This window comes from Dromiciops gliroides, chromosome 1 (genome assembly GCF_019393635.1).
Source record: "Dromiciops gliroides isolate mDroGli1 chromosome 1, mDroGli1.pri, whole genome shotgun sequence".
Lineage (NCBI taxonomy): Eukaryota > Metazoa > Chordata > Mammalia > Microbiotheria > Microbiotheriidae > Dromiciops > Dromiciops gliroides.
In genome coordinates, this window is record NC_057861.1 from 143,605,987 (window position 1) to 143,618,911 (window position 12,925).

Here is a 12,925-nt window from a genome sequence, read left to right on the forward strand (position 1 = left end):
GATACTCAGGGATCCACCTGGAGATTTAAACTGATTGAATTGGATAAGGCAGCTGACTGGATTATTGACTAGATGTTAACTAGATTCTAACCACATCTGGCTGGTACTTAAGAGTACTTAAGAAAGCATGGTTCTCAGAAGCTAAGAACTTTGAACTTTGACCACCTTCCAGCCTAGTCAACCAATCAGCTTGAAGAACCTCCCATTCTGGGAGGGGACAGGAAGGGGGAAGCAGAGCCTGCGCACAGGGAGCTCGAGGTGGTGGCAGAGGACTTCAGAAATGGAAGCTAGGGATCGTCAGGTTATAGGAACTCTGTCCTCAATCTTTCTCTTTCTTTTACTATCTTTCAAGAAACCCTTAAAAACCTAAACTCTGTTATCAGTGATTCTAGTCAATTCCTCCCCACCCCCCAAAACTGGGGGGACAGATTAGAACCTACATTTAGAAATTTAAAATACACACTCCCCAACCCGAACTTCTTCCACATTCCAGTTGTGGGATCCTGTCCAATCTACACTGTCATTTCTCCTGAAAGGGGCATATCAATCTACTCCCGCTAGGGTTCCACTTTCCAGACCCCTCTCTCCCAGGGAGAACGGCAGCTCCTCCAGGGGAGGACACTCTTCGTTTTTATGTATTCCAGCCTTTGGCACAGGGTACTTAATGCGTTTTCAATCATTTGAGCCATGCTTTTGCCTCCAAAGTATTAATCGAATCTGACAATTTTTGGGGTAAGAATATTGGTTTGGTTTTGTTCCAACATTTCACCAACTTCTCCTTTTATCCCAGCCAAGGATGTCCCTTCTCTACCAGGGTGGATGAGTTCCATCCATGAATTTCAAAGCCTCCAAATATTCCATGCCTAAATTTAAAAGCTGACCTAAAATGCTTGGGTGGCTTCTCAGGTTGCATTCATTTTCTGTCTCTAAATGCCTATTGTTGCAGTAAAGAAATGGTGTTAAAATGAGAAACTGGCTGTTTCACTGAGCAAAGGGAGGCTCACTGAGGTCTTCCACCTAGGTGAGGTCACCACAGACCTAAAGTCAGGTCCTCCATTTGCAGGTTCAGAGGTTCAACTGAGTTTTTATCTATTTAAACAGGCAGAGGTGATCAGGGCATTTGCATTAATAACCACATTCACAAGAGACAATCAAACTCATGAGACCAGAATGGTAATTTATTCATTTGTAATGAGACATCTAGCAAGAATACTGATCGCTTGCACACAACAGGCATGCCCTTCCTCAGAATACATTCATTCAGGAGACCAAATGACACATCCGAATGTGAACAAGGGTTATGAAGTCCATCAAGTTGTGGTAGCCCAATAAATTCTCCCCAATTCTGAAGACATTTTAAAAGAACCAAAATTGACAGATTAGAATCAGAACATTTCCCCCTCTGGCAGCACTGGAGGCATGCTGAACATTGAACTGAAGAGTTACTCTTTGGTTCTCCTTTTTTTTAACCCCCCCCTCCACCCCCACCACCAAGCCACATTTGCATCTACTATTCACATTTTACAACTTCCAAGATTAGTTTATCTCATGTTAATCAGTTTGCTAGGGCAAATGTTGCATTAAAGGATTTACTTTAAACATGCATGTCAAAAATCACACAAGATTCCTTGAAAGATGTAACAACAGAGATAAAATTGTCCATCAGAGAATGCACAAGGCCATCTCATGCCAGCCAGAAGTAAATGTTAGCTTGTATGATCCACTGGTATTCATGCAATGTCAGAGATCTAGAGAGTGGATCTCCTTGGGAGGATTTATAGAACATGGACAAGGAGTCATTCAGGAGAAGGCATGGATTACATTCTCCACCATAGTATCCACATGCCAATGAGATCACAGATCCACCAAAGTGGAGGTGACATTTATCTTTCAATGAATTCAACTTTAATGCCTCACTGAGGCACTGAAGTGACCCTTGGGGGTTCTCAAAAGCTATGCCAGTGAAGTCCCAGGCTGGAAAAACTTTGAAGCAGAGCCAGGGATGGACTGAACAACAAAGCTAAGTTGGTCATCATAAAAATGACCACAGGAGATGAAGTTTTTGGCCACAGCAACTGAAAATCCAACTAGAGTCCTAGGATAAGTGAAGGGGGTGTACCAACACAATGTAAATCGCCAATCCTTGAAGTACTTAAGAACTTAGATTTATATTGGCGTATTGCTAAGATCATCTGAGTTCATCACCATCCCACTTCCATGGACAACCACTTCTGTAGCTGGTTAAGTGGATCCACTTTTATTTAAGTTAGTACAAAGGACACTGGACTAGGAATTGAAAGACCTGGATTCTAGTCCTCTTTCTGCTGCTGGTTGTGACAAGTCACATCATCTCTCAGCTTTATGCAAAAGAAACCCATTTTGTCTCTCTCAAATAGGCCTGTTCATGAGGATTAAATGAGACCATGTACAGGAGATGCTTTGTAGACCAAAAGGTTCCAAAACAAAAGGATATCATCATGCTGGGTCTTACTGGTGTTTCCATGTCAGAAGGTCATCTTTTCTGACCTGGTTCCCAAATTCTAAGGCTGTATCCAATCTTGGAACACAATTTGTTCATTAACATATCTGTCATTTCTCCAACAAGATAAAGCACTTGTTTTATTCATCCATTTTTTTTGTTTGTTTTTTGCAGGTCAATGAGGGTTAAGTGATGTGCCCAGGGCCACACAGTGTCAAGTGTCTGAGGCTGAATTTGAACTCAGGTCCTCCTGAATCCAGGGCCAGCGCTTTATCCACTGTGCCACATAGCTGCCCCCATACATCCATTTTCTAATAGAGCACTAAACAAACAGGCACATAGGTAGGGCTCAAAAATATTTGATTCCAATAATAAATAGAATGAAGCAAAATAGGCCCTTGTGCCTATCACTTCTTTACAGGAGGAAGATATATATATTTAGTGAATATCTATTGTCCTTTTATAGTTCCTTAATGACAACAAAGTCCTTTGTACATAACAATGGTGCTATGGACTGAACAGAGTAGGTGCTTTTAAGTTATTTTCCCCATGCTTTGCTTTGATCCATCTAGTTATCTCCACAACACTCCCTCTCCTCTCCCCAACCTACCCATGACCAATTAGGGCAGATGGTTGTCTGAAGATGAAGCCAAGGGAGCTATTTCTGTGAGTGAAATTTCAAGGCGATCCCATTAGCTCCAATAAGTCAGTAACTGAGACAACAGGCAAAATCTCTTAAACAATCTGTCCATTAACCTATAACAGCATAGGATGATTTGGGTTTTAATTTGCTGTGATAGACACTATTCAGTTACAAATCTTTTTTTTTTTTCTAGCAAGGGTCAAAACATTACTTTGGTTGGATACAAAGATGATCTTCAGGGAATTGTGTAGGGCATGTGGAGAGTGTTGGCTCAAGATCCCTATGAAATACTCTAATGATGCTATGCCCTCTCCCTATTACTTGCCCCTTCCTCCCATAACCCAACAGGTATTTATTACCAATTTCTACTGCAGAAATCAAATCTGTATAAACATGCACTAATATTTAATTTAGACATGCAAGAGAAAAATAAATCCCAAACTGGTCCCAAGCCTGACCTCGTTTAAAGTCCCTTCACCAAGAACAGAGGACAGCCAAGGGCATATAGGCTATGGGAAAGGAGGACGGGGGCATGTTGGTACTGGAGCAGAGGGAAAGCTAATTTCTGACTCATCTGCTCCTCTCCAAGTGGAAAGTGGCAGCTGTTTTTCCTAAGCATCATAAGCTAGAGTTCTCTGTAAACTCACCCCTTCTGATCTGCTGCCTAACATTCCCTGGGCATCATGAGACTGCAGTTAGGCATATAGTAACATGCTTATTATAGGGTTATAGAGCATCTTTAGAACTTCAGAGTGGCTGACCATTTGGCCATCTTCTTCCTGAGGTAGGTAGCTCTATACACATCTATGGCTTTGAGAAATATTTGGGAACTGCAGAAGGCACAGGAAGATTGCGAGACTCCCGAGGGAGCGTGCTGGTCAGTGATGCTGGGGTAAAGGCTGTACAAATTCAGGTTCTAGCTCCTGCTCCAACTCTAATCCAACTCATTTCTCCATAAGCAGGCTGAGCATCGAAACAAGCCAGCAGCCAAAAATTTGTCATGGTTTTCTTCTCCATGGCTAAAGAAGGTACAAGTTCTCAGTCCAAGTCAGCAGTTCCATTACACAAAGGGCCACCTTTTGAGTCCCACAAAGGTATATTACATACACAGGCTCAAACTGAGAAGTCTCTTTTTTACAGTAATTAAATGCACACCAGACTAGTCGCATGAACTAAAAAGCTTTTCAAAGAGAGCTTCCTGCCCCTTCAACAGAAAACTACAGGTTTCGATCATTTCTAAGCAAAAAATATACAGATCTTCTGAAATCACAATACTAATAACTTTAGTTATACGGGACAGAACTTAAATATTTTAAAGGAAAAGGTGAGGAAAGGACATCAACACCACTGAGTAATGTAAACATATGACATAAGTTAGCATTTCATTCATTTACATAATACACTGATAGATTTTTAGCTTATTTTTTCAAGCAATTTCACATGGCATATATATAGTGGAAGGCAAAAGGCAAACACTTAAAACTGCGTGGCTCTGCTTGCTGTATTCTCTTTGGCACCATTTGTACCTCGCTGTCATAGAAAACGGCACTTACACGTCAATAACTATCCTAGCAAATCGATACTGCAGAGATGCCGGTGTTCTTAATAACACCAGCCCCCTCTTGTCTGCCGGCTGACTCAAGAGCATCTCCAGCAGACCAGTCAAACTAACAAACCCTAATGCTTCCCCGCAGCCAGAAGCCAGAGAGAAATCTCCTTGTGTAACAAATCCGAGGAGGGTCCGGGAGCAATGGCCGGTGACATCAGGGAGAGGGCCTGGCCACAAACCACGAGTTCCCTCTGCATATGCCATTGCACAGTGAGGCTCTCCTGCTGGACCTTGGGCAGCACCTCTTTCTTCTTTCTGCCCCTTCTCCATTTTCTTCTTCTCTTTCTGTTTCCGTGCCATGGTCTTGAATGGGTCACTGTGTCTGGACTCCTGAGGGCCACAATAAAGCTGGTCTCCCTTTAGATGCAGGAAATCATCTTTTGATGGGATGCAGATCATGGTGTGTAACTCTGGGTTTCCCTTTTTGAGCAAAGATAGGCTGACCCACACCAGGGATCTTGGATAGTCACGTAAGATGGACAGACAGGTAGCCCTTGTCAGCTCTGGCTGATGCATCCTGGGAGCTCGGTGGACTGCTTGATTTCTTCTAGTAACAGGCTGACACCAGGCTGCTAACCACTTCAATAATTTCCTACTCCTAAATGAAGTAAAAAACATCTGTTTGAGAACATTTTGTTCAAAGAAAATATAAACAAATAATTCAGGTGTTGCCCTAGGTAACTAAAATTTTTTAATGTTATTTATTCATGGGAAAACATCAGTAACTCTAAGCCTGGAAAACAGTACATATGCATTATCTTCTCAATTATTGGACGATTTCACTTAAATATCTACCACTTTGAGGAAAAAAAGTTGGAGGGAAGGAAAGATTTAGGATGTAGGGCAGGAGTTCTTAACCTTGGGTTCATAAACTTAAATATTTTGAGAACTGTATATATATCTTATATACTTTATGCATTTAAAACCCTCGTTCATAGAAGGGGTCCAAAGGTGCAGAAAAAAGGTTAAGATCTAGGAGGTGGTGGTGGGCGTAGTAGTAATGAGAGGAATAAGGATCAGAGGGAGGCTATTCTGAGAAACTGTGCAATGCCTGCAAGAGGAAAGGAGTGACTGTGGTAGAAAAATAAACATGAGGCATCAATGAAAAATTGTCCTCCATAATAAACATTTAACATTTTTGCCCACTGAGTCCTGAACAGGCAAAAAGAATCTTTGGTAGAAAGCTCAGAAGTACCATTTGAAGATACATCCCCTTTGAAAAACTGGCGTCTTTCATATTTTACCACATTTCCCCCCTTTGTTCCATCAAGGAAACATTCCGTTTCTTGAGGAAGCAAAGGGGGGAAATGTGGTAAAATATGAAAGTTTTTAACAGTCGGTTAGGATAACTGAAAGACGCCCGTTTTTCAAGGACCACCCTTTTGGGGAGGAGATGAACAGTCCGCCTGCTGCGCATGTCAGACTGCCTGCCGGGTTTTTGACTTCCGGGGTGGAGAGAACGAGAGTAGGCCTTTTTGCCTGCTTGGCGGGACTCCTGATGGCGCGGCACAGACGGTCTCTCTCTCTCCAAAGGTGGCCTTTTCGGTTTGGTGAGTTTTTATAAGGAATATAGACTAAGCCTAGACTTAAGACAATTTGTATTGTATTTCTATTTTCCTATCCTTCTAATCAACATCACCTTGTGACTACCATACAATAAAGGCTCTATCTAGAAAACCAGAAGCTTCTTCCATTTACTAGTCTGGGAGATAAATTAGGGAAAAGTTAAGTAGGGGAGATTTATGATCTAATATCCAATTTTAATCTCACACCTTAAAAGTAACAAACACCTCTCCCAAGACTAGAAGGATAAGGAATGATCATAGTTTTATAAGATACCCTTTACAATGTGGCAACAATGTGGAATTAAAGGGACACTACCTTAAACCCAGAGTTCTAAGAATTAGAGGATTTGCTTAATCTAGTGATTTAGAGCAAAGCATGAACAAATCATGTAGCTCCTCTTCACTGACAAAGTGCTGCTCTCTATGAAAACTGGACGTGTGTCCCCCACCCCAGTCAGATGTTTGACTTGGCAGAAACTGTCTTTGTTAATGTTTATTTACATCAATATTCCCATCATGATAGCGCTATCAAACAAAAAACTGGAACTCACTAAATGATTTCACTATGCCCTCAAGCTCCGGACAATTAAAAATTACTTTTGTGGGGGCAGCGAGGTGGCGCAGTAGATAGAGCACCGGCCCTGGAATCAGGAGTACCTGAGTTCAAATCCGGCCTCAGACACTTAACACTTACTAGCTGTGTGACCCTGAGCAAGTCACTAAACCCCAATTGCCTCACTAAAAAAAAAAAAAGACTTGTGTGAATGCTCAATTCACATAAATTTGTAAATCTGAAAGGATCATCAAAATCCCATCTGCAAGTAAAAAAAATGATATAACGATTACTAGGTCACTTACCTAAGAACACAGAAGGTGCTCTTTGTGTCTCTAGCCATGGCAGCATCTGGAGAATGGGTGTCCATCGCCTCTTCTGGCTCTGCTGCTTTGTTTTGTAGAGTCTCAGTATCACGAGACAGCTCTGACCCCTGCTCACCCCCCACAGCACAAAGGTCTTCTCTCCCAGGATCACTCTGGCTAATTACGGATGAACAAGGAGATACAGGAGACTCGGCCTGAGCTGTAATTCTTGATTCCCAATCTCGAGTTAACTGTTCCCAAGGACATCGGAAAGGTGACAAAGTACCATGTTTGACGTAGTTGGGCCTCTTTGCAGGTGGGTGTCTAATTAAAAATAAAGAGAAACCATTGGTTTACACAAGGTAGGGCTGTTCCCATGTCACAAGAACCACTTGAATAGGGATTATCTTCACAGTAACAATTCAACACCTAGTCTGTGTGCCTTCTGCCCATTCCACGTTTGCAAAGTCAAACGGGGGTGGAGCAGGTGGGGGAAAGCTCTTATCCCAAGTGATGAGGGCTGAGCTTTGAAGGAGGTAGAGGTGAGGAGGAAGCACATCCCAGGTATAGAATACAGCCTGTATACAAAGGAAGAGGTGGGAAAATGGAACACCAGGAACAGGGAGCAACAGAGCAGGCCAGTTTGGCTGAAATATAGATGTGAGAGAAAGCAATGGGTACATAATAAGACTGGAAGTGTAAGCTGGGAATAGATTGTAAAGGCATTAGATGCCAAGCAGGGGAGTTTATAGTTTATACTGAAGACAATAGGAAGCCACTGGGGTTCAGTAAGAAGGGCTAAATCATGATCAGACCCATGCTTCAGGAAAATGGACAGGGGACATGGGGGGGGGGGGGCGCCGCGGACTTTAGACAAGGAGATCAATTTGAATTGGCTGATACCTAGTTGCAATTGGGAAGCATTTGCTGAAAGGTGAAAGGTGACTGAGGCACTGTGTTTGGAAAGATGGGGATGAATGAAAGCGATGGCCATGTTTTAAAATGAAGTGGCTAGAATCTTTGAAAACCTCCAAGAATCAACAAAGCACTGAATAAACAGTTAACATAATCTTCAGAAAAACATAAATTAGTCATGAAAGTCCAGCCTAATTGTTGGTTATCACAGCCTGAAGGGCTTTCTGGAAAATATGACTGACTCCTGGGCTGACCTAAGGGATGGGGTCTGAAACCAAATTTATAACCCCTGGATTCCCCAGAGATTAAACTGGTCTCAGAACTAGTGGGACCTCTCCAGAGTCCCCTGGACTAAAGCAAAAGGAGCCTAATCTTCAGCCATTCCAAATCCGAACAACTGAAAGCAACTAATAATATGTGCCAGAGAAAACACTTCTGTTTGGGCCCAGATCCCAGTGGCCAGACCAAAATCATAATGACCTTCAAAGGCAGCCAGCGGAGGAAACACCTTTTATTAAGGGGCACATTTGCCCAACTGCTAGGTTAGTGATTATTACTAGTCCACAGAGTCTACTTATATTGATTTCTATCCTCAGATACAATTTAAACTGTTAGCTACCCTCTCAAAGAACCAAAAATTGCTCTCCCTCAGCCCAGAACAAACTCATCTGGTTGAAATATCCCAACTCATTTCATATCATTACTAGGGAAGAAAAGGCTAAGATGTTCAAATACACACATCCTTCCTAGTCAAGTCACTTTAAAATCTCTCTGCTTAATACCGTAGAAAAGGAATACCTTGACTACGTGAGACATGCGACATCATCAGCATAACTAAGGTACCCAAGAAAAGGGTTCCTAACGACTCATGTTACACATATGAAAGTAGATGAGAAATTTGCTGTATTCAATGACATATTTTAAAATGGTAATATTTGGGTAACATTTACCTCAAAACAAAACAAAGGAAAACACATACACCACTTAATAACTAACTGCATCAGTGCTGGTTTGCCAATGAGCAAATCTACTCCTTTATTAAATGTGAACTTTTACTCAAGTTAAGAAATCTCTTACCTTTTGTATTTTTCCAGAAGATTATTTTCTTGTTCTGTGGCAAACAAAACTCCAGCAGGGCAGTCTGGGAAATCATCAGGGATGCTAGGTACTCCCTTATACCGAGAGTGTATGAGACCTTCTTTTAGTCCTCCAGCTCGTGCACCACGATAGATCTAAGAAGAATATGCAGAATATCTAACAATATCCAGAAAAAAATGTGGCTCTACCCAACCAAAATGGAAACAACAAGCTATGTTCAACGGATTCCAAAATATTTCTACTCTTACTTGGTCAAGTGAAACTCTCTTGCTCTAAAGCAGAAACATTTTGAAAATTACTGATCAGTCTAAAGGTACAAATTTCAAAATGGCCCATTTTCTCTTAAGCATGATCAGAATGCTACTCAAAGCTAGCTCAGATAAAAGATGGCTGTGGATACAAGTGAAGAAAACACAGTCAATACTTTTTCTTAATACCTTCCATGTCTGCAAAGGTTTGGGAGGCTATATTGTCAGAAGATTCAAAAGTATGACAATGCCACTATTTTTTATCATCTCTAATTTCTAAAAGGTCAATTTTGAAAATTTCCCAGACTTATAGAGAAGAGGGTCCTGGTCATCTCAACTTACTAAGGACAGACTGGCTCTGTGTGATAAGCAAACAGTGTCACTACCACAGAAACAAGAACAAAAAGACTGCCTACAATGCCTACCACATCTTCAATATTTGATTTTTGGTGCAAAGGCATTTTCAAACATATCTGAAATTCAGATTCAGAAAATAACTTACGAAGGGAATCCAGAAAGCCATTCCCCAACCTTTGGGAAGTAAGATATCCCAGCCACTTCCCCATCCTAGTCGATCTTCACCAGTTACTTTCCCTGGTTGTTGGATCAATAGTATGGGTATCTTGGATTCACGGTGGCCTAAATTAAGCTGTGACCCAGGCACCATCAATTCACTTCTCATCTGGTTTAACTCCTGTGATGAAAGAAAAGAATTCAAGACAAGGGCTCCTATTCCTTTAAAGAATCAACAGGACAGCCTGATGCGCTGTCAAACAACAAATATTTATTAAGTACCTACATATGATATGCTAGACACTGGAGATAGAAGTACACAAAGAATGAAAGAATCCCTATTTACCAGAAGCTTACACTTATTCTAAGGAGACACAACAAATACACATGCAAATATATAAAACAAAGTTAATAAATAAAAAATATACATATAAAGTAAAATTTAAATACAATGTAGTTTGGGAAGAGAGGCACTATCAGTTGGGGACATGGGGGGAAAAGGAAAAGCTTTATGTACAAGATGGACTACACAGGGTGGAGGCTGAGAGAAGACATTTCGGGCATGGAGGAGACAGAGCAAAGACAAGGAGTCATACAAGAGAGTGTCACTCATGAGGAACAGAGAAGGCCAATCTGGATGGAAAAGGGGTAGAGGGGGAGGCATCACCAATGGAGCTAGAAAGACAGCTTAGAGCCAGATTGTGTAGGGCTTTAAAATTTAAACAGGAGAGTTTCTATTTGATCCTAGAAGCAATAGGAAGTTACTAGAATATGTTGAACAGAAAAGTCATATGGTACCTACTTCTGTCAAACTACATGAAAGGCCAAACAAACTGAAGGGCCAAATTATTGAGGATCTTTCTTTCTACATCCTAAATATCATAGTCAAAATAAAAAAATACTGTAAACCATATGGGTAATGTTATCCAAATGGCAACCATCACACTTTTGTTCTATGCTGAATTTTTTTTTTTTTTGTAGAGATTGGTGTGTAGACAGGACTGGTTTCACACCTACCAGTCATAGGTTTTAGAAATTTCTTGTTTCTCATTTCAGTCGTGTCAACTCTTTGCGACCTATTTGGGATTTTCTTGACAAAGATAATGGAGTGGTTTACCATTCCCTCTCCAGCTCATTTTACAGATGAGGAAACTGGGACAAACAGGGTTAAGTGACTTGCCCAGAGTCACACAGCTAGTGTCTGAGGCCAGATATGAATTCAGGTCTTCCTGACTCCAGGTCCAGCACTCTATCCACTGGGCCACCTAGCCATGCTTTAAGGAACTATCTTCCTTAAACTTCCTCCAGTGAGGAAATTCCCTCTTTTCAAGCATAATTGGCAATTTATAGTCACAAGAGTTGAGAGGCCCTGAGAGATTTAAGCAGTTAGCTTAGGGAGTCACAAAACCAGCACCTATTAGAAGTAGGTAGATTCAGCTCTATCTATGTCATACTATTTCACTGCTGTTTAATGAATGCTATTTCCAGATGATAAGTAGAGCTAACAAAAAGTAAGATGGGCTGCCTTAGGAGGTGGCAAGTTCTCCCTCTAAGGAGATCTTTAAGTAGAAGCTGTATGTCCACAGGTTGGGTGTGTTATAAAGTAAGGATTCTTTTCTAGGGCATAGATCATACTTATTGGTGGCTGAGTAAGGACTGCCTTGCAGTTTTTTCTTTTCTTTTTTTTTTTTTTGTGAGGCAATTGGGGTTAAGTGACTTGCCCAGAGTCACACAACTAGTAACTGTTAAGTGTCTGAGGCCAAATTTGAACTCAGGTCCTCCTGAATCCAGGGCCAGTGCTCTATCCACTGCACCACCCAGCTTCCCTACCTTGCAGTTTTTAAACCTAAGTAGTCACTACTTCAGATAATTTAACAATCTGTAACTCAAAGAAAGAAGTCAATGATCTCTAACTAGAACTTACTATTTAGGAAATGCTTTAGTTTCTAAAAATAATAATAATAATAAATTAGACAATCTATTACTTTAAAATAAAGTCATTTACAGAGTAAATTAACATTTACAAACCATTTCCTTTACAAGCCCATGAGGTAGATAGATGATACAAATAAATTATGCTTACAAAAAACTAATCCAAGTTTGCAAGGAACTTTGCACATACATTGTACTATATATTTCCCTAAGTGAAAAAAAGGAGGCACCAGGCACATATACACAATAATGGGAGTCTACTGTTACCATGGCAACCTGGTGATTTACCAAAAGCCTACAACCATGTTATTTACCTTTTCCGGGATTTTATTCTCTGTGACACTCTTACATATATCCTGATTCCAGATGAAACTATGAGCACACTCCACAGGCACACCCTCTAGGCGCAGTTGTCTAACATTTTCATTATCTATGAAGGAAAAGAAACCTTTCAAACCATACATTTTAGATAAATGTAATGAAGTGAAATAAATTTTCAGATTCTGAGAGTTGCTTATAAATGACAAAATACTTAAAAGTGGTGTGTTTCTGAAAATGTCTTCATTTTAGAAAACATCTTGTCAATAAGAGCAGCTATAGCTACCTCTAGGACTGTTCATTTATTATCAGGTTTGACTATTTGTGAAACAGCAAATGACTGAACTTTCTACCATATCACAAAATCAGGAGGTCAAATAATATACTATCTCAACACTAAATTACTTCTAAGTAGTTATTTAGTTCTGTGTTTACAAAGACCAAATGCTACACAAATCTATTTTTCTAGAGTCATTCCCGTTTTGCTAATCCAATAATTAGTATTCTGTGCTTCTTAAATCTTTCATAGGAAAAGTGCAGTAATCCAACAGACTTGGGAGAAGGAAAAGAGGCGTGACTAATTTCAAGTGTTGGGAAAACCAAGTTTTACTAAGTGTAATCTATCTACATCTATGTTCAGCACATCCCCTGACTTTAAAAGAGCTCAATAGAAGGATGCGTGCCTATAATCCTAAAATGAAAAGTACCTTAAGGGAGAGGTTGGAGAAGGATAAGAAAGATATTTTG

The 12,925-nt window shown here is 40.6% G+C and overlaps 1 protein-coding gene across 1 annotated transcript in view; it reads right to left on the minus strand.

Moving 5' to 3' along the window:
- Window positions 1-1,171: 1,171 nt before the first annotated feature.
- POP1 (POP1 homolog, ribonuclease P/MRP subunit) overlaps window positions 1,172-12,925 on the minus strand; it is a 39,112-nt gene continuing 27,358 nt past the window's right edge. The window contains exons 13-17 of the mRNA XM_043979174.1: window positions 12,175-12,290; window positions 9,918-10,109; window positions 9,147-9,301; window positions 7,155-7,478; window positions 1,172-5,329 (exon numbers count right to left, since the gene is read on the minus strand). Of these exons, the coding sequence (XP_043835109.1) occupies window positions 4,672-5,329; window positions 7,155-7,478; window positions 9,147-9,301; window positions 9,918-10,109; window positions 12,175-12,290 (1,445 nt within the window). The 3' untranslated portion in view covers window positions 1,172-4,671. The remainder of the gene's footprint in view (window positions 5,330-7,154; window positions 7,479-9,146; window positions 9,302-9,917; window positions 10,110-12,174; window positions 12,291-12,925) is intronic.